The sequence below is a fragment of the Fukomys damarensis genome, unplaced genomic scaffold (assembly GCF_012274545.1).
Source record: "Fukomys damarensis isolate Sample0158 unplaced genomic scaffold, DMR_v1.0_HiC HiC_scaffold_15, whole genome shotgun sequence".
NCBI classification, from domain to species: Eukaryota; Metazoa; Chordata; class Mammalia; order Rodentia; family Bathyergidae; genus Fukomys; species Fukomys damarensis.
This window is the reverse complement of record NW_022900927.1, coordinates 21,996,778-22,018,149: the sequence shown is the minus strand read 5'-3', so window position 1 is coordinate 22,018,149 and position 21,372 is coordinate 21,996,778. Positions and strand designations below refer to the sequence as shown.

The following is a 21,372-nucleotide window of genomic DNA, read 5'->3' as shown; positions in this document are numbered from 1 at the left end:
GAACTCGACCCTGCATCTCCCAAAGATGTCTTATGTGGTAAAGTAAGTTTTATACAATCTTTCCTACTGCTATTAACCACTCTGAGAGTGTGATTTTTAAAAAATTTAATGTCCTTTTTCTATTCCAGGACCCTGAACAGGATATATAATTAGTTGTCATGTCTCCTTTGTTTCTCAGACTTTCTTTGCTATAATGACCGTGGCGGTTTTGAGAAACACTGAGGTATTTATTTCATGGGATGCTCTTCTATTGGAGTCTGTCTGGTGTTTTTTTGCGTGATTATCCTGGGATTATACATTTTGGGTAGGCAGTCTGTGCTGCTTACACCACATCACATCAAAGGTGTGAACAGTCAGCAGGACTTAGCTCAGCTGTTGACTTTGGTTGCTGGCTGAGGTGGTGCTGGTCAGTGGCTCCTCCGTTCTCTTATCCTTCCTTCTTCCTAGAAGACCAGTATGTGCAGCCTGCAACTGAAGAGGAGTGAGTTGTATTCTCCCTTCTTGAGAGCAAACTAATTGTATAAATTATTTGGAAATATTTATTTTTGAATGGTTCTAGGGACCGAACTGAGAGCCCTTGCTCTGAATTAAGTCCCCAGCCTCCCACCCTCCCTTTATTATAAAAAAATTGACAGAGGATCTCTAAAATAAGTTACTAAGCTTTCTGTCTGTTCTTAAACTTGTGATCCTCCTCTCTCAGGCTCCCAGAATGATGAGATTATGGGTGTGCACCCAGCTAAAATTCTTAACACTTTCACAAAATAAGAAAGAAGATAACACAAACAAATCACAGGCTGTCTTGGATTAGAAGGATCTCTCTAGAGCACTAAACTGGATGTCAACCTGTAGCATGAGCAAAACCTTCAAATTTAAGTGGTACACACCATTTGAGGGCCCTGCATTTGGTTTTTTTTTTTTTTTTTTTTTTTTTTTTTTTTTGGTACTGGAGATCAAACTCAGGTCCTTGAGCTTGCAAGGCAGGCAGTGGAAACACTGAGTCAAATCCCTGGCCCCATTTGGTCTTTATTCGTTGAGCTAATAATACTCAAGCCATCTTCTCAGGTCACCTCTGTCATCTTATGCTTAGTGGAATGTTATCAGTCCCATTAAGATTTAGAAGAGTGTTTTCTATTTCTAAGCTACAGAGTATTGAGCTTCTCTCCATAGCTAGTGGGTGGTTGAATCTTGTGTGGGGTTGGGATTTCTTCTAGAGGTCAGACCTGTTGCTGTGTCATATTGTTTTCTTTGAGGATTAGCACTGTGTTACTAAAAGATTTAAAAGATGTGCCTACGAGCACTTGGGAGAAATTGGGAACTAATCCTAAGGATGGGCAAGACAGGAGGTGGCCCTTAGGGCAGTGGGCCACACAGTCCAGTTTGTACCAACCACCCAGAGAGTTAGAACACTGGGTTTCTGAGCCCAGCTCCATTAAGGCCTGGCTCAGGGACCCTGGGTACTCCAGACCCAGGCCTGTGGGCAGGGAACTTTGGCAGTGTGATGTAGCAGGAGGAAGCTATTCTTCCCTTCTTCTTCGTCATTTCCTGTGTGATTACTCTCCCTACCTTCTGCTCTGGGAATCAGGCACTTGGGGAGATGGAGCTGTTGTGATGTGCTGCTGGGGAGGGGCATTCTGAGAGCCTTGGGGACCTGGCTGCAGGTAAAAGCTTTACAGTGTGTCTCACTGTTATCTTTAGTCCTGTGTCTTGTCTCTTGCTGGTGCTATTGCTCCCTCATTCTTTTTCCTTCTGTGCCTCAGGTGGATCCATTTTTCCTCCTTTCTCCTTTTTTTCAACTTTACTCTGGCTCCCATTTTCTGCCTGAACTCTAAAGCACCCCTCAAGGAGAGCTGTCCTTTCACTCTCAGCTCTTCACTTCAAGTCCATGTGTGAGTGGAAAATCCATCTTGCTGATTATCAAGTACTTGGTCTCCAGGAAGATTTGTCATTTTCCCTCAACTTCCCCAGTTTATCTTCCTTCTGCTCTGAGATATTTTTCTAGGAAGAAGTCACCAGCAGGCCAAGTGTTCACCCATCCTAGTCCTGAGTGCTGGGATGTTTCTGTGGACTTTCCCACCTGTGTCCTACAGCCCTTGTCTTTGCCTGGTTGCCTTTCATTAGTGCATGAAGGTCTTTCTGGATACTTCCCGTCTGACTTTGGAGACATGCTCAGTGACAATGGCACAACAGTAACAGAGTTTGTTTTGTTGGGGTTTTCAGGTTTTCCTTCCCTCCAAAGACCTCTGTTTTGGGGGGTGCTCTGCATCTACCTGGTCACCTTGCTGGGCAACTCCCTGATCATCGTCCTCACACTGGCTGACCCCGCCCTCCACTCCCCCATGTACTTCTTCCTTCACCACTTCTCCCTGGTTGAGATCCTCTACACCACCACCATCGTGCCCAGGATGCTGACTGATCTCCAGTCCACCCACCCCACCATCCCACTTGCCAGCTGCTTCACCCAGCTATATTTCTTTTCCTTCTTTGGGGTCACTGAGTGCTGCTTGCTCACTGCCATGGCCTACGACCGCTATGCTGCCATCTGCCGGCCACTGCATTATACCACCCTGATGAACCAGGGAGGCTGTAACTGCATGGTGGGGGCCTCTTACCTCATGGGCATCATCACTGGCACCACTCACTCCATCTGCATCTTCACCTTGCCCTTCCGAGGTGCCAACACCATCTACCACTACATGTGTGACATCATGCCTGTGCTGAGACTGGCTACTGGGAGCACCTTCACGGGTGAAGTTGGGAATTTAGCTGTCACCATATCCTTTGTCCTGACCCCCTTCTTGCTGATCATGGCCTCCTACACCTGTATTCTTGCCACCATCCTTGGAGTGGCAACATCCCAGGGTCGTCGAAAGCTCTTCTCTACCTGCTCCTCCCATCTTTTTGTGGTCATTCTCTTTTTTGGGACTGCGACTGTGGCTTATCTGAGACCTGATGCCGGCTCCTCTCCAGACACAGACCAGGTCATTGGCGTCTTCTACACAGTTGTCACCCCTATGTTCAACCCTTTTGTCTACACTCTGAGGAACAAGGAGGTCACAGGGGCCATGAGGAGGCTCATGGATAGGTACCTCTGGAGCCCTTGACATTCCATTCCCCTCCCAACTTCTTAGAGCTAAGGGCCTGACCTGTACCCATTTTCAAGGATGAGTGGGAAGCTTGGACCTGTAGTCCACAAGGTCTGAACTGCTGTGCGTTAATGTGAGTGGTGGGGTTTTTCCTCTACCCAGAGTGAGGCCCCAGGGTACAGAGATGCTGCTCTGAGCTGCACTTTTGTGGGCTGTGCCTACAGCCTGACCTGGCTTAGCAGGTGCAGAGCTGGGCAAATATACTTGAAGGAAGTCGAGGAGGGGAGGCAACTGTGATAGTCTTGTGCAATTCTTGTTCTTCCTGGAGGCTCACATACCTTTCTGGGGTTATAATTTTTAAGGTATCATCCTTCTTTCTACTTTTTCACAGGCTTCTCATCACAAGCTTCTTTCTGACACCAATCACCCCTTCTGCTACAAAAGCTCCTTTACTCCACCTGTGAGGTTCAGCATCGATACCTTGGGTGACAGGGAATAAACAAATCCTAAGCTTGGCTGAGCTGTCTTTCCAAGTCCAGTCCCTGAATCTTGCTCCTGCTGCTGTAGGTGGGGTGCCACCTGTGCAGTTATTTCCCTCCTAACTTCAGTCTTTCTCTGGGATCCCTGAAGGGATGGTGTTCTCTTCTCATCTACTTCTCCTACACCCTTGTCAGCCTTGCTTTTTTATTTTCCTTCTGATCCTACAGTAGAAGTTCACATTTCTCTTCATCAGAAGGTGTTTATTTGGTGCTTAGACTTTTGAATCATCACTTTTGTTTGTTGCAACAAATTGTGCACCTTTTGTCTTTGGAGTGTGCCTTCATTTACTGGCCAGCAGATCCAGTACCTGTGTTCCTTTTCTTGGGAAGCCAGGTCTTGCTTGCCCATAAACTCCTTGCTATATTTAAGCCACAAGGTGGAACAGCACAAGGAGCGAAGTCCCTCTCAAAGCCTAATAATGAGTGTTTTGAAATAACATTGACTTTCTTTCCAGCTTACAGCTGTAATACTGTTAATTTCGGAGAATTCTCCATCCATAAGAAAGTAACTGTTAATTTGGTGTTAAGAGTGCCCTGTAGTCTATTTTCTCTCTATCTGCATATATATGCATATTTATAAAAACTAAAAATGAGAGTATATTTTCTAAATTGTTTGTAATAGGTATTTTCTGCTTTATTAAACTATATTTAATATTGTACATTATCAGAAGACTTGTAAACATGATATTAATATTGATTTAGTATCCTACCATATGAATGTACTTGTTATTGGAATTAAATTTGTTTTATTTTAAATATTGCTGAGATAAATTTTATTGTCCTTACATATTTGTGTTTTTTTTCTGATTCCCTTAACATACAGTTATGGAATTGGGATTGCTAAGTCAAGATGTTTCAAACCATTTAGAGTAAGAGTTAGAAGTGAATTGGAATTAGCCCAGAAAGAGAAGGATCGGGAAAGTATAGATATATATTTAATATTCTTATTAGTCAATGGCTGCGATGGTAAGGACATGGAGTTGTCTTCCCACAGCTTATCAAGGGCATGGTGAGATGTATGCGGCCTGGAAATAGACCATGAGGTATCAAAATTAGATGCAAAGAAGCTCTTTGGTTGATGTCTGAAGAAGACAAAGAGAACCCACCGTACTTATTCTTTGTTTAGAACTGAGCTTTGGGACAAAATGAGGAGGACTTGAGGGAACTGGCTCAGCCCTAGGTGGCTTCATACTTCTCTCACTGACATAGTGAAATATATAACAGGTAAAGTATTAGTATAACACGTCCCTTGAAATATTTGGGAAATACACTAAAAGACAAGACAAAACAAAACAAAACATAACCAATCAAATCAAACTCCGCCACCACTTATGAGAAATCCAAATGCCACCAACTGCCCTGTATTTTTATTTGATAACCATTGTTCTTTGAGCAATGATGGGACTGAAGTTAGAGGTCATAGTCTGAATGAAATGATCAGATTACCTCCTCGTTAGAGGAAGATAGCTCCTGTGAAATATCTTAGTTTCCTTGGATGTGAGTGCTTTGTAATGCCGAAGCCCAATTGTTAGAATCTATAAGCATGGTCTGTCTTTCTCAGTCACTTTTCTCACTGCTGCGACACAACACTTGACACCTGCAACTTGAAAGAGATGAGGTTAATACTGCTCATGTTTTAGAAGTTGAATTTTTGCATGTTTAGCGGCATAGTGGAAAGGTTTGGGCATAGAAAAGCTGCTCACATGACAGACAGGAAACAGAGAGTGAAAGGAGGAACCAGGAAAGGAGATTACCATACCAGGTCAGATCCAGTGAGCCAACTCTTTGACAAGACCCCCCCAACTAACAGTAAGTCAGCTATTAATGCCTCCCTAATCAATTCATCTTCCAAATATATGAGGCTTTTGGGGCATTTTCAATTTAAAGAATAACTCATTCTCATCTCAAAGTACAATTACAACAGTTTCTGTGTTTCACAGGTTTGTAGTGAATATTAAAGTTGGCTTTTCCTTGTCATTTTTTTTTGCTGCAGAATTATACGTGTGACTTGACATTAACTTCTTTATTTCTTTATGATTTCTCCCTCTTCGCTAAAATGTAGGTTCCCATGAATGCAGTGATGCTGCCTGTCTGTTTCACTAGTGTATTCCAGGTGCCTGGAATAGTTCCTGAAACACTGTGAATATTTTAGAAATGTTTGTGAAATAGATAAAATAAAATTGATACACAGATAAAAGAAAAATGCTTGACACGGTGCACGGTTAATAATAACTTGCTAAGTAATCTATTTCAGTTACTTCTACATTTGGTAATAGTATTTTTACACTTTGAATAATAATACCTTTTATGAAGGTTTACAGATGTCTTGAAATCTTTGAACTTTCTTTTTTATAGTAACTATTGTTTTATTTATTTTATTTTTTTCTTTTTATTGAGTTTATCGGTACAATCTAGGTATACAATACAGTTACATTCATTCCTGGGATCCTGTACCTTCATTGAACTTTCTTCATTAAAAAAATTCCTATTTAGCTGGACATCTATAAGCGTGGCCTGTCTTTCTCTGGCACTTTTCTCATGCTGGGACACAACACTTGACACCCGAAACCTGAAAGAGATGAGGCAAGTATTGGCACCATGCTAGCCTCACAAGTGCAATGACCCGAGTTTGGTCCCTGGCACCAAAAGGAAAAAATATTCCCCTAACGTTTCTGGAACACCTGATATATACACATTGAAAAGAAGCTAGGAGAGAGCTGTGTGTGGGATTTGGAAAAGAGAAAATCCTGGTATAAGGTTGGAGGGGGAGGAGCTGGAAAGGATTGTATGAGCCATTTCCTAGGGATCATGAAAGGCATGGCAGGTGGGAGATGAGAAATGCTGGACAAAACCTGAATGTGGAGACTCACGGAGATGAAAGACATGGAGAACAAAGCTAAGAAAATGCTGGAAACTAGGACAGTGGAAAGGCCAGAGTGACAAGCACGGGAGTGTCTGTTGAGGTTGCTACTGTGCAGCTAGAACGTGCTACTGGCGATATCTCTGATGGTCTGTGTGTGCTGGTTCTGGTGAATGGTGGAATCCAACCCTCTCATTAGCAATGTGAGCTGTTAAGTTCCCCCCAGTTCTTTTCATCACTTCCACCAGATTCAGTCTCCACCCAGGAGTCCACTAAGACTAGCTAGGGTTATGGGCTGAAGTGTTGCCCTCAGAGTTCATAGAAGCCAGTAACTTTGGTCTATTGGTCTTTGTAGAAATCAATAGGCTTTGTGTCCCTTAAGGCTGTTAATTTTGAAGCCAATGTCAATGCCAAGTTGAGTTCTTCACAGTTGATATAACTTTGTTAGTCCACCAAGGGAAGCTCCTATTTCTAAGTTCATGCACAAGGTTCTTTTCTGCCATTATGATGTTGTATTTACAGAAACAATAATAATGTACTCAGGTGGTTTGTCAGGGAAGGAGGTGAATGTAACTTCTCTATGTCTGTAGAACATACATGGGATCCAGCTAAATTTTTTTGCTCCCTAATGTTGATGAAGCATTGCTGGGTACAAATAACACTGGGCTAGTGGATCAAATTACATCCAGTTTGTTGTTGTGGACAATTGTCCATATTCACTTGTGGGCTACAGGTCAGGTGTCCAGTACATAAGTTTCCTACATGCAGCTTGCTATGTTTTAGATGAATGGCCCCCAGAAGTCCATAAAAATGCTTCTTCCCCAGACTCATTATATTGGTAAACGTTCTGGGAAGGAGGTTGTCAAAGCCATGCCCTTGATGGGATTGTGCAGCCCTTCTCTGAAACTCACCTTGCTGACTTGGTAGGAGACTGGCTGAGTGCTTCAACAGTGTCCTCAGCAGACACTCACACCAGGAGGATGATCTGATCTTGGAGTTAAATGTCATAAACTATAAGCGAAGCACAGAATATCTTTTATTGTTAGTGCCTTAGGTATTTTGCCATAGTTAAATAAAGCGCAATTACTCACAGCCTAAGAGCAGATTCACAAGAGATGTGATTTCTTTGCCCAGAATGTAAGGATTGGCTCCTGAATTCATGATTCACCTCTTGTATTTAACACAGGCTCCAATGCCACTGTTACTGAGCATCTCCCAGTTGGCTGGGTAGGTGAGAGGGATCAGAGGGCAGGACTGCAACCTCAAGAATCTGGAGAGCCTTTTCTCTTTCTGATTTTTAAAGATATTGATAAATGGTTAAAGCAGCAGATCCCAATGGGCTTTTGTAACTTCCAATTTTGAGAGTCAGCATTTCTTTTTATTAAATATGGAGAACAAGCTGAGGTGACTGTATTTATCATCCAAGGCGATAGCTTGACCTGCCTAGGAAACCTTCTCTGAGGTGCTGCCTTTGCATTTCATGGGATTTATCTCCTACTCTCTGGAATGAATGCATCAGTATAATCGCTTGAGCACAAGAGACAAAGTCTGTCCTAAGAGACGAACAAGATGCCTGTGTATTAAGCAGTGGCACAGAGCTACTTATCCCAGCTGTGTTAGCCGAGGAAGGTTGTTTGAGGTCTCTGTAGCTCTTTTTTGTGCCTCTCTTACCTATTCTCGCTACCACAGTCAGAACTATTGTTTAGAAACTCAAGTCTGCTCTTGTCACTTGGGATGAGCAGCCAGGTTTCCAGGTGATCCCCAACTTCCTCCATTGTGTGAGCTGGTATAGGTGTGAACATTCCTAATTATCCCTATCCTCAGTTTTTTCACAAGGTGAGAGGCTCTTTTTTTCCACCCTTGGGTGGAAACAAGGGTAGAAATACTTCCCTCTGGCTTTTCCCTCTGGCTCCTTGGTGCTTTCTTTTGGGCAGGCTAGCCACTTATCTTGCTGGTGATACTGTCCACAAGATGTTTTTCTCTTTGGCCTTTTTTTTTTCTTTTTTCAGCCTGGCCTGCCTTCACTTTCCTCCCTGATATGGTGAACCCTCACTCTGAGTGATTTGTATCAATCTTCTGTTTGTACTTGTGGGCTAATGGGGAAATGCAGGGAGTAAGAAGTTTATTTCGACATTAGGTTCAAGCCATGTCCTCCAATTCAGTTTTATTAGCAAGAAAGCTGATGTTTTCCTTCCTGTCTAACTGTAGTGTCTGTTTCCTCATTGGTCAAGAACACATAGGGAAAGATGCATGGTGGCGTCGTCCGAGTATGGTGTTTCATGGTTTTTGTTTTAGATGTTTAGTCCTAAGTGTGTTCATGTCAGTAAGTGGTGCCCATTTCAAAGTTGTAAGTTCATTGGGAGTGCTGCCCATGGAAGGGGTTGAAGTAGCACTTGTGGATCCTGAGGTAGTTCTCCTGAAAGTGTTACTATAAAGAACAAGACTGGGCCCTCCCTGTCCCATGACTTCCCACCTCTCCTAGTGATCGTTCCCTTTCATGCATCCTCCTGTCTTGATGCAATCTCTCATGCTTTCTTCTTGCTACTGGCACCCTTGCTGTAGGCCTAATTGAAGAGTCTAACTGATCTTGAATCTTCATGCTCTAAAACTGTGGGCTGAACAAACAGCTTTTCTTTATAAACTTTCAAGGCTCTGGTATTTTGTTATAGCAATGGAAAAAGCTCATGGTTGTTTGGATCTTTTTAAGCCACATCAGATTTGGGAACTATATATGTCTTCCTCCATATATCACTTTCCTTACTGTCCATATACTTCATTGTTTCAAATGTTTGAAGTTCCATAAATATGCTGTTCTTTGCTCACCTATGGACCTTGTCATATTCTCTTCCTGTTTGTTAAAGAAATTAATTGGAAAGCCATTAGATTAAGTGGTTCTAGCACTTTTTTTTTGTTTTTTGAGTCAGGGTCTCACTATGTAGTTGAGACTGACCTGTAACTCACTATGTAGGCCAGCATGGTCTCGAACTCATAGCAATCCTCCTGTCTCAGCCTCCCGAGTGCTGGGTGCTGCTAGCACTTTAACTAGCAATCCAAAAGTTTATCCTGGTCTTGCTAGGGACTTGCCACTCTAAAGAATCAGGCATGGTTCCCTGTCTTGCTTTCATGAACATTTTATTAGTTTTCTCTTGTGCCCTACCCAGTGGAGTACTATAATCCTTTCAATTCTGTGTTGATTGAGTTATTAATTATTGCAAGCTTAAATAAACTCTTCAAATATTAATATATTTAGATTTATTAACATTTTCTTTCTTCTTTCCTAAATAACTTATTATTATTAGTATTTCGATTTCAGATAAGCTGGCCTTTCCTCCCTGGAGCCTTCTCCATCTCCTTCAGCGTGGTTTAGGGGCTTCTCTTTTGTGATTCTTGATACTACTGTCCTGCTGTTATCTTTTGTGTACCTTACATAAAGTATCATAAAATTGGAGTTGTCTGTTAATTGCCTTGTCTTGCCCATTAGGTTTTGTTTTGTTTTTCTTTGAAATCAAATTCCTGAAGCTGGGGATTTAGCTCAGTGGTTTTGGCACCTGCTTCACAAGCATAAGGACCCAGGCTCGATCCCTAGTACCCCACCCCCAAAAAAAGAAAGAAAGAAAGAAAAAAACTTCCTGGTACACAGGTAGGCATAGGACTTTCTGACTGAGTATATTAAATTCTAGATTCCCATACAGTGCAACCTGGCTTGCTGGTGGTCCCACAGATTGAAAGTGATCTATAAGACATTAATTAATCTTCTCAGCTCTTGTTTTCAGTATGTGTGGCCTTGGGATGGACAGAGTGATCAAGGTTTTTGCATCTGAATGTACGTGGGTTTGCCTGAACATATGTGGCTTTGCTTGGAGCTCCTCAGGAGGAAGTTATAGTGGAATGAATTTTGATGATGTACCCTAGTGGGCAAGTGAGATGCACCCACTGCTTTGCTTTGTGCTCTGCTATTTCTGTATCCCATTCCTGAGTGCTTTGCTGCCCACTGTGAATTTGGGGCCCCTGGAGCTCAGTGAACACAGCAAGCTCAAGAAGTGGCCCTCAGGGGTTGGAGAATGGGTAGGTTTTGCAGGGCTCACCTCTCCATGGTGATTCTCAACTTCTTTTCTCATGTGCTACCATGGAATGGGCTGATACAGTTCAGGCTCTTGTGTATGACAAGGAAAGAATTGACATCTCCAGTAGCAAGTGACAAGTGGCTACATGGATGGAAGGTCACAGAAAGCTGTGCTCAGGGAAAGTCGGTGCCAACAAGAGATATAGTACAGACAGAAAAAAGGTGCCAGGGTGACAGAAAAGTAAAAGGACTATACACAATCACAGCACATGGAAACAGCAGTAGCATGTGTGATAAATCAGGCTTCTGGAATTTATTTATTTATTTACTTTACAGTCATGTTATTCCTCCTTATTTCTTTTTTTTTCCTCATTGAGTTTATTGGTACTTTTAAACTATTCAGTGCAGTCACATTCATCATTGGGATCTTGTACCCTTACATGACAGGTCTTGGTTCTCATTTTTACCCCATAACCCTGCGCTCCCTTCAACCTTTCCACCCTGCCCTATTTCCGAAGACTTTGTTTCCATTTTTCCTTTTCTCATATTTTTTCTTGTCCCTTATTTCCTCCCCACTACCCTTCCTACTTCCCCTACACCTTTAGCTCTTTTCTTCCTCTTTCACATTATCAATTATACAATTTGGATCTTATTTACAGTTTTAGTTTTCCACACCAGAGAAACTATTTGGTATTTACACATGTGTGTCTTATAGGCTTCCAGAGTTTAAGGGTTGTGCATCTCAGCCTAGGTGCCTCCCCCTGAATCTCTAGGTGTGATTGACAGGAATGAATAACTGGGTTTTGAGTCACCTTAGGGGCTCTGAACATGCATGGTTGTTCCAGAATTCACTCTGTTTCTAATTCTATTTATGACATGTAGTATATATTTCTGAACGCTTACTGAGGTGGAAGTAGGGTAAAGGTGAGTGAAGGTCAGACCAGGAGATCCGGCATGTACATGCTCTCACCTAAAACATCAAAGATCTCCTGGATTCTTATATTTTATTTTTTACCTCTTTTATGACAGTGGAAGCAGGAATGGCCATAGGTTGCTATGTAGAATTAGATGGGCAGGAGGAAGTGACTTCCTTAGCTCTGTTATTTCCAAATTACTACCTGTACATAGGCTACTTCTGTCCATTTTCAGCTGAAGTATCCCCTTTTCTATTTAAACTGGCTGAAGCGTGTCTGCTTTAAATGTATGTACATTGTGTATACCAGAGCTCCAGGAGCACCGTAGTTTGAAATATGTATCACTGAAAAAACATGAGTCAATATGAACCTTTTCTATTAATGCAAGAATTTTCTTTTTTGTTGTAGAATTTCCTTTATTTGCAAAATCCTACATTTTTCAGCAAAATGACTTAAATTTCTATTCTCATGACTATAATACAAGAATTTTCAATGTTACTATTTTTTAAAAAAATGGAAGATCTAGTGGCTTATTTACATGTAATGTCAACTATGCAAAATTCTAGATCAATTAAAAAGGTTTTACATTTTTTATCATTTACTTCGATGAATAATTTTCCTTGATGATTGCCACCAGTCCTTTTAAAAATCAGGTGTTTAGCCATTTCTCAATCACAATATCTAATGTAAAAATTATCTTCACTGAAGCAAGACATGTTTGGAAGTTTTATATTAAATGACTATTAAAATATTTATATTACTGTATTTTAAGTTTTCTTTATAACCTGGTAAAATGAGTGTAATGAATTTTTTGTTATAGTTTTTTTTGTATCAGTTCCTGTCTGAATACTTCCAAATCCCTCTAGTTTACCTTGTTGTACCATTCAAAGTTAGCACCTTGTATGTGTGCATGATTTGAGGAAGGGTGAAAGTACCGTATTGAGTCACTCCTTCCAGGAACACACCTCGCTATTTTGAATCATTAACCTTCACATGCACATTAAGACTATTTTTTCTGGTGGTATATGGCAGACTCAGGTGCGCCCTATTGCTGAACTATATCTCCAGGCATTTCTGTTTTTTATTTTGAGACAGGATCTCTCTAAGCTGCTCAGGTGGGTCTTCAATTTCTGTTGTTCCAAATGAGTCTCCCAAACAGCTGGGATTACAGAGTGGTCACGGTGAGAGGCTATATCTTTAGGTATTAATCAGAGGACTGGCAGGTATTCCCATGATTTATAGTTACATCTGCATTTAATTAATCTTAAAGAAAGTTGCAAGGTAAACAGCTGTAATTCAGACAAACACAGCAGATACAGTCAGTGGAACCATCTCACCTATCAAATGAACACTGAGATACTTTTAAAATTTTTTCCCAGAGATAAAAATAGGGAGAACAAAATATGCCTAATAAAGCCAGTAATTTTGAAGTAAATATTCTTGAAAGATATTTGCATCCTGCTGCAAATACAACCTTTTCAAGATAAATAACACGATTCCAATAATCAGACTGCTGTATTTGTTGATATAAAGATGTTTTGAACAGCTAGATTGTAAAATAAAATTTTAATAGAGTGCCCATGAGGGGAAGGGGAAAGATTGCTCTGGGGCCAGGGATTCAGCTCAGTGGTGCCACCTCCTGCCTTACCAGTTCAAGGTCCTGAGTTCAATCCCCAGGATTGCTCTTATTAAATGCTCAGTTTATTTGCCTTTTTTCTCCACTTCCTTCCTCCATCCCAACCTGTATTAGACTGTGAGTCTTATGAGTGCAGGGACCTTGCCAGGTTATTTTCTGAATATTAGGAGTATCTTACAATTTTGGGCTTCCAGACTCTGTATCTATTTGTCTGAAAATGTTATATGATTCCAAGTTCTCTGTAGCTAATACCTCTAAGCAGAGTTGTCTCTAAGACAACTTCATCCCTAATACCAAAGGTTAAAGTTTCCCTCTAATACTTTTATTAGAGGCTGAACTTCTAGGTGTAATCACCATACACACAACCTGGTTAGTTGAAGAGATCATTCTTGCTAGCTTTTGCCCAGATGCTACTTCTAGGCTGACAACTTTCCTTGCAGCCATCTTTGCTGCTTCCTGAACGGGTCTGCCTGCAGCTTCTGGCCTCTTGTGGGAACCAGCTACTCAGTCCTATTTAGACATGGGAGCATCTGATTGTTGGATAGATGTCACATGCCTAGGAGGCTGGAAAGCATTCTTAGGACTAAAAGAGGAGCTAGCCTTTCTCTTCCTGTTCCTTCTAAAGTAGGAGGATTTAGCAAAGACTGAAAGAAAGTCAAATTCTGAGTAGTCATAATGAATATTTAATGTCTGCTGTCCAGGTCCTCAGTAGGGTGGCCTCAGAGCCTCCCCTAATCTGGGTGCTGGTGAAGATGTAGGGGATAAGGCTGATGGCCCAGTGAGGTTGAGGACTTCTGATCAGCCAGACAAGTTGTCACGAGTTACAGATAGTATCAGAAATCAAGGGTTGGGGAAGCTAGGAAGAAGATTCATGAGAAATATTTCAAGGGGAGCAGACAATGATTTTGGAGGACGTAGAATGAACTGGCATTTTTGAACATCTCTGGGAGTCAATTTGAACATGAAGTTTAAGTAGTTAAAAAACAGAATTTTACAAAGATCTTTCATTTTTTTTCTTTTTTCTTTTTGGTTTTTTGAGACAGGGTCTCACTATGTAGTTGAGACTGACCTGGAACTCACTATGTAGGCTCAGGCTGGTCTCGAACTCACAGGGATCCTCCTGCCTCAGCCTCCTAAGAGTCCTGGGATTACAGGTGTGCACCACCACACCCAGCTTATAAAGCTCTTTCAAATGCATCACATGACTATATGAGCATTATCACTCCTGAGTGATTCATTCGATCACATTCATCAAGCTACTTAAGGAATGAGAAGGATTGAGTCCTCTTCTCCTCTGTTCAGGTTACTAACAGCTTGGAAATAGATTAAGAAGTATAAAAAATAGTTATAATTCACTGTAAAAAGCTTTACAATGTTAGCAATATAAAGAGAGGAGTAATGAAAAGTGTTTCAGATAACAAATTTCATGGAGATCCTTCAGTTGAGTCTTAAAGCATGAATAACAGTTTGCCAGGTGGGCATGTTGGGTAATATGTGTGCGACAGTTTCTGTTAGAGCAACCTGTGAAAGGGCACAGAAATCTGCCTGGAGGTGGGGAATTCTGTGGGACCCGAGCTGAGAAGAGGGGCAAAGTATGGCTCGCTACAGAGGAAAACACTAATTTCTATGTGAACCAGTCCTTAGCAGAGGAGCCATGTCTGTGCAGGACAAGGACAGTTTAAAGATCAGTAAGTGGTGGGAGGGAAGGCTGGCCTCTCATTGCTTCCTGAGCAGCTCATGTCATTGATGAAGTGTTGGTAGCTGTGATTCTTCCCTGAGAGCTGTAACTATTGAAAGCTCACGTGTGGAGAACATGGAGATTGGGAAAGCAGTGAGTGGCGGAGGAGCCAGGGAGGCATTACCTGGAATGGTTTGTGCTTCCATATCAGCTTTTCCCTGCTTTTTCACTAGGAAGGACACTCCAGGACGTGGAACTAGGAATCTCCATCTGTGGCCTGCTGGGAAGCACCCAGACAGTTGCATCAGTACCCTAACCTGCAGAGTGCTTTATTGTCATGCTTTGACAGTGAGTGTGGACTATGCAATTAGAGAGAAGATATAGGCTGATCTCGGTCTCTGCCCCCAGCCCCAGAAGCCTCTATCTTGAGGCATTATTTCTTTGTATCATAGTTTCTGCTAGGCCAGTATCAAACAAAGTACAGTATCTGATTCTGATGGCTGGGAGAATGAGCAGTCAGTGAAAAAGTAGGCTTCCCCGGGGTCCCTTCAGAATGAAGGGACCTGTCTCCTCACCATGTGTTGCAAGGCTCCTGTCACCTCTTTGTTTCGAAGGGTGTAGATGATGGGATTCAACATGGGCGTGATGACTGTGTAGAAGAGACTGAGGATTCGATCTCTGATGACAGAAGTGCCTGCTTGGGGCTGGATGTAGGTGGTAGAGGCTGTTCCAAAGAAGAGGGAGACCACAAGCAGGTGGGAGGAGCAGGTAGAGAAGACCTTTCGGCGGCTCTGGGTTGAAGCCATAGCCAGGATGGCACTCAGAATACAGGCATAGGAGATAACAATCAGTGAGAAGGGGACCATTATAAAGACCACAGTGGCTGTCATCACGGAGATTTCACTCCTGTGCTTTCCAGCACTTGCCAGCCTTAGTACTGGCAGGATGTCACAGAGGAAGTGTGGAATGATTGGGTGGTTGGGGTAAGGCAGAGTGAAGATGAGAGAGGAATGGGTAGTGGCTGTGATGATGCCCATGAGCCAGGAGGTGGCCACCATGGCCATGCAGGCTTGTCGACTCATGAGAGTGGAGTAGTGTAGGGGCCGGCAGATGGCTGCGTACCGGTCATAGGCCATGGCTGTGAGCAAACAGCACTCTGAGATGCCCAGGACGATGAAGACATACATTTGGGCTACACAGCCCTGGAAGGAGATGGCCCTGGGGTATGGCAAAGCTAGGTCGGCTAAGGTCCTGGGAACAATGGTGGTGGTGTAGAGGATCTCCACCATGGAGAGGTGGCGCAGAAAGAAGTACATGGGGGAATGCAATATGGGGCTGGCCTGTGTGAGGATGATGATCAGGGAGTTACCCAACAAAGTGACCAGGTAGACCAGAAGCACCACCCAGAACAGGGGCCCCTGCAAGGCCTTGATGTCGGAGAACCCCAAAAGGAGGAATTCAGGCAGCACAGTGTCATTTTTCTTAGCCAGTTTTTCCAGGAAAGAAGCTATAGCACAGGGGAAAAAAAGAAGTTATTTAGAAAAAAACAGCATTTCTATATTTCTGTAAAGCATTTTCCATATAGTCCCTCTCAAAATCAAGCGAGAACGATTATCTTCTCTTTATGGATGAGTGAGGGGTCTCAGAGGAGAGGTTAAACAATTTGCCTGAGCTAGTACCCAAAGAGTGACAGGACTGGGACTTGAACCTAAATATCTTATCCCAGGCATTTCCCACTGTTTCCCATGCTGTGGTCCTGTGTCTGAGGTCTCATCCCATGTGGAAAGAACACAGCACTGTACTTTGGGTCTTTCTCCAGAGGGAGGAATTGCAGTAGCTGCGATAACCTTGACCACTTTGTACTTTCCAAACTGAAAGCAGAACCCTAAACAAATAAGAGTACACGAGAATGGTCCTAGGCTGCTGTCTAGTGATCACAAGGGGGAGCTGAAGATTTACACTGTGGCACAGTGACATGACTATTTGTGGTAAGACTACCCAGTTGCATCATGCTTTGGTAGTATGGCACCTGTCCTATTCCTTTCTTGTCCTCTTAACTAGGCCCTTGTGACTGACTGCACTAGCTGCACTGATCAATCAACCCTGATCTCTCCGACCTCCCTCTTTTTATTAAAATCTCACTTATCCTTTGAGTCTTAGCTTATGTTCCACCGCCTCATGGTAGTTTTTGGTACTCTTGCATCTCATGCCCAGAAATAATTATCCATGGCATTTAGGACTAGAAGTGCCATTTAGTGACATTTGGGCCACCTATTTCCATGTCACAGCGCTCATGGTTTATTTACAGTATTTGGAAAGGGTGCTATACAGTGTCTGTTTCAACAGCTACAGTGGCAAGGACACTCATGACCTACTGAAGTAACCCTTTTTAGCCTTGGCTTCCTCTCCCTGTTGAAAAGCCTCCATTACATTGGTCTTGGCTCAATGTGTAGTAGTTCATAGAGTCTCTAACTGTTCTTGCATCAGAAAGCCCTTCCGATATTTGAAGAAGGCACATTTGTCCACACCCCTGTGAGACACTGCACTTCTCAGCATAGTCTCCACTGTAAGATCATGCAGGACAAAGTGGGAGGTGGGAGCATAGTTGTCTGTTTGGCAGTTGCTAATGTTTCCCAAGTTCCTGGTCTTTGCCAGGCACTAGGATAAGGATTTAATACTCTTTAAATCACTGGATCTTCACAACCACAAGAGACATAGAAGTCATTAGTTTCTTCATTTTACAGATAAGGAAATGGAAGCCCAGAGAGTATAAGTAAATTTCTCCAAGTCAGACACCTAGTCAGTGAGAGTTTGGGCTCAAATCCAGGTGTAATGCGGGTGTTTGTACATTTAATTATCTAGTGTCTTAGAGGTAAATTCAATGAGCAGAAAAACTAGCATGGTACTAGGCTATACCGAGTCTTCTCTAAATATTTATAAGGTGAATCAATTAATGAATGCCAGTTATAATGACAGGGAAACTGATGAACCAAAATGAAATGATTTGTCTAACATCAGGCAACAATTTAGACAAAGATAGAAGACTGGACCTTTCCGGAAGTCCCGGATACCAGGATTTGCCAAACTTTGATCACTCACATTCACCCCACTCTTGGGGTTAATCCATTCCGGTGCATATTTAGGGAAGAGAGCCCCAAACATTCTGAACATTGTTCACAGACCAACTTTTATCCCACCATCTTTGTTCTCTCACCATATTTTCTTGCCTAAAACCATTTACTCTAGCTTGCATGTAGAGATTGCTGTGTGCTGGGAATTGTGCAGTATCTCAATTGACCTTAATAACACTAGTGATAAGACTGCAGAACCTGGAAAAGCTGTTGCTGCTATCGATGCATAACATACTGCTATTATTAGTCTATGTATATATATATATATATATACACACACACACACACACACACACACACACACACACACACACACACATATATATATATAAATTGAATTTTGGGAAACTTTAATGGTGCTGCCAACTTTGGAAAAAGAAAAAAAACTTTAACGATGCTGTCAACTTTGGAAAAAGTTATCCCAATTTACTGTGTTGAGTTGGCTTTGTACAGAAATGGACAGCCATATTGGTCTAGAAATGTTAATTAAAAAATTTTTTTTCCATGTGTACAGGGGTACCGCATTGCGCTAAATATGTAAGGTCATATCTACTTTGGTTTGATTACAGAAACTAATAAAGTATTCTCTAAATAATGAAAAAAAGAATAAGATAAGACTACAAGAGCAAGAAGCAATTTAAATGTGTTCAGGGTCCATTTTCATCTCCAGAATTAAGCATTATATTAATGTTACATCATTGCCTTTTCTCTTTTACTTTCCTTTTTAGTTTTATTTTAGGATTCCCTATTTTTAATGTTCATACAGAGATTTCTTTAACTGAAATACCGAATAGTTTCTCTGGGGTGAAAAACTATAATAGTACACAGGATCCCAATGAGATAATTAATAATGTGAAATAGGAAGTAAAGGGCTAAAGGTGTAGGGAAAGTGGGAAGGGTGGTGGAAAGGTAATAAGGGAGAGGAAATAAATATGAGAAACTGAAAAAATGGAAATAAAGTGTTTGCAAATGGGGAGGGGAGGAAGGGGTGAAGGGAGGGCAGGGACAAGGGGAAAATATGAGAATCAAGACCTATCATGTAAAGGTACAGGATCCCAATGATGAATGTAATTGTATTGTATACCTAGATTGTACCAATAAACTCAATAAAAAGAAAAAGAAAGAAAAAAATAACACTAGTGATAAATATTATTTTTGTCACTGCAGGAAGGGAACCAGAGGTGTGAGAGTTTCTTTTCAGAAGATCAGATATAGAGTAACAGAAATAGTTTTATCTTTAAGCTTGAGGGTTCAATCACTGTATCGTATATCTCCTGTGAAGCCAATGGCTTCACTTTATACTGTTGGGAGATGAACTAGAGAGTTTAGACAGGAATGTCTGAATCCATCGGTCAATAAACCTTCACATGCCCACACCACTTAGATAACATGGAAAAGATCTTCTGCTTGCAAATTTTTAGAGATTGTTTTTCAATTCACAATACTTGAGATATTTGGAATAAAGTCATTCATGCTTCTATCACCTTAGTTGTTTTCTGTGTTGCACTGCCTTCAAGTCTTTGTCCCACGGCCAACCCATTTTACATAAGTGTGATACTAGCTTGTGTAGCACTTTGCTTTGCTCTTATCTTTTTGTAATATTTGTTGTGCACTTTTGCCATGAGACCACATAGTATTCTGAATGATCACACACACACACACACACACACACACACACACACACACACACACACACATATAAGCTTGCAAGGCAGGCCACCGAACCACTGAGCTAAGTCCCTGGCCCTGAATGATCATTTTTTAAAAAAAAGGTTCTTGTAGGGCTACACTGAATTTCCCCATTAACATTTAACAAGCACTTCTCATATTATTGTGATTTAAACTGCTCTTTATTTTTTGGTATTGTAGATAATGATGCAAACAATGTGAATGCTTTTGGGCTCTTTTAGTGGAAGCATGAGTGTCATCCTAGTCTTCCTTTCCTGAGTAAAGCCTGGCTTCCTCTGGCTCTTGTCTGTCCTCACTGAGGTCTCTTCTCCACATCTGCCTCACTTTTGCCACGCTGGGAGCCTCTCTTCACTCTTGGCCCTCTGATTACATTTTCCTCCGAGATATCATCTGTGGGGTGAAGAGGCAAGGTTTTCTGTGTTCTTTGCTCATTCCCTCCCTGAGCTCAGCTCCCCTTTTCTGTTTCCACTTTGACTCTGCTTATTTCCTTCTTCTACTTCTCTTATTTCATTAATGTTCTAACATAGTGGGGGGGGGAACCTCTTCACAGAGACGGTAGCACTGAAGCCATTGTTATCCTTTTCAAAGCTTCCCACAGAGGAACAGAGAAGACTGAGAATAACTCCCTATTGGGTCACAGATGGGATGAAGATTATTTATTTTTTGGTACTGGAGCCTGAACCCAAGACTTTCACACTGAACTATATTCCCATCCCTTTCCTTTCCTTCCTTCCTTCCCTCTCTCTCTCTCTTTAAATTTTGAGATAGGGTCTTGCTATGTCTTTAAGTTGCTGAGGGTGGGCTTGAACTTTCAATCCTCCTGCCTCAGTCTCCTAGAATGCTAGGATTAGACATGCAGACCACATTCATCCATTAAAAATTTATATTTGTTTATTAATTTATTCTAATATGAATATTCTAATATATAGTTTAATATAAATTTCTATGTGCATAGTAAATATAAATATATTAATCATAATTGATTATTTTCACTCTTGCTTGTAACATTATAATTATTAATGTACGGGTAATGGATTTCACTGTGACATTTCCCTACATGCTATCTGCTCTCCCTTCTATCCTCTTTTTTCCTCTCCACCTTCCCCTTTCTTAGTGGGCCCATTCCCTTCTCTAATAGTCCCTCCTCTACTTTTAGAATTTTATTTTTAATTATGGTGAAAATGTATAAAACTTAGCATTTTAATATGCACAGTTTAGTAGTGTTAAGTACACTCACATTATCATGCAGCAGATCTCCAGAATGTTTTCATGTTGCAAAACTAAAACCTGTAGTGTACTCATTCAACAGCTCCCCATTTCTACTTCCCTTTGTCTCTTTTTAAGGCAGAAAACCAATCCCTGTACTTTAAATACACCTTTGCAAGACAGGTAGGTGGATAAATTGATCAGTTAATAGGCATGTAGATGGAGTGACAGATAAGCTGTGGTTAGTTGGCAAAGATGTGGCTGGCTGCTTGTATGACTGGTTCATTCTGTGATTCCTGAATGCAAGAGGTGAGGATCTTAGAGGGTGAATGGAGTAGGAAGCAACTCTGGAGGGATAGGCTTGGCATCTTGGGTACGAGGGAACTTGGATACTGCAGCCAAGTAGGGGCTGTGGAAAAGCAAGGATACTCTTCATGGAGTCAGAAAGCCTGGGAGCATGATTGGATTGTGCTACCTTTGTTTTTTTCCCCTAAAGTATTGATAGAAGCTGTGTACAGTGTGTGTGTGTGTGTGTGTGTGTGTGTGTGTGTGTGTGTGTGTGTGTGTGGGAGG

The 21,372-nt window shown here is 41.7% G+C and overlaps 2 protein-coding genes across 2 annotated transcripts; one reads left to right on the top strand and one right to left on the bottom strand.

The window, feature by feature from the left end:
* The first annotated feature begins 2,162 nt into the window (after positions 1-2,162).
* LOC104876671 (olfactory receptor 9) lies at positions 2,163-3,101 on the top strand. The gene has a single exon (XM_010644836.1). It carries the CDS (start codon positions 2,163-2,165, stop codon positions 3,099-3,101), a length of 939 nt encoding a protein of 312 aa, XP_010643138.1.
* A 12,220-nt stretch (positions 3,102-15,321) lies between these two features.
* Positions 15,322-18,429, bottom strand: LOC104876672 (olfactory receptor 10P1). Its single transcript, XM_010644837.1, has 2 exons — positions 18,417-18,429; positions 15,322-16,280 (listed from the first exon to the last, which is right to left on the bottom strand). Exons 1-2 carry the CDS (start codon positions 18,427-18,429, stop codon positions 15,322-15,324), a joined length of 972 nt encoding a protein of 323 aa, XP_010643139.1.
* Between the last annotated feature and the right edge of the window lie 2,943 nt (positions 18,430-21,372).

Coding starts and splice junctions, on each gene's coding strand:
- LOC104876671 (XM_010644836.1), top strand. CDS start 2,163: ATGCTCAGTGACAATGGCACAACAGTAACAGAGTTTGTTTTGTTGGGG.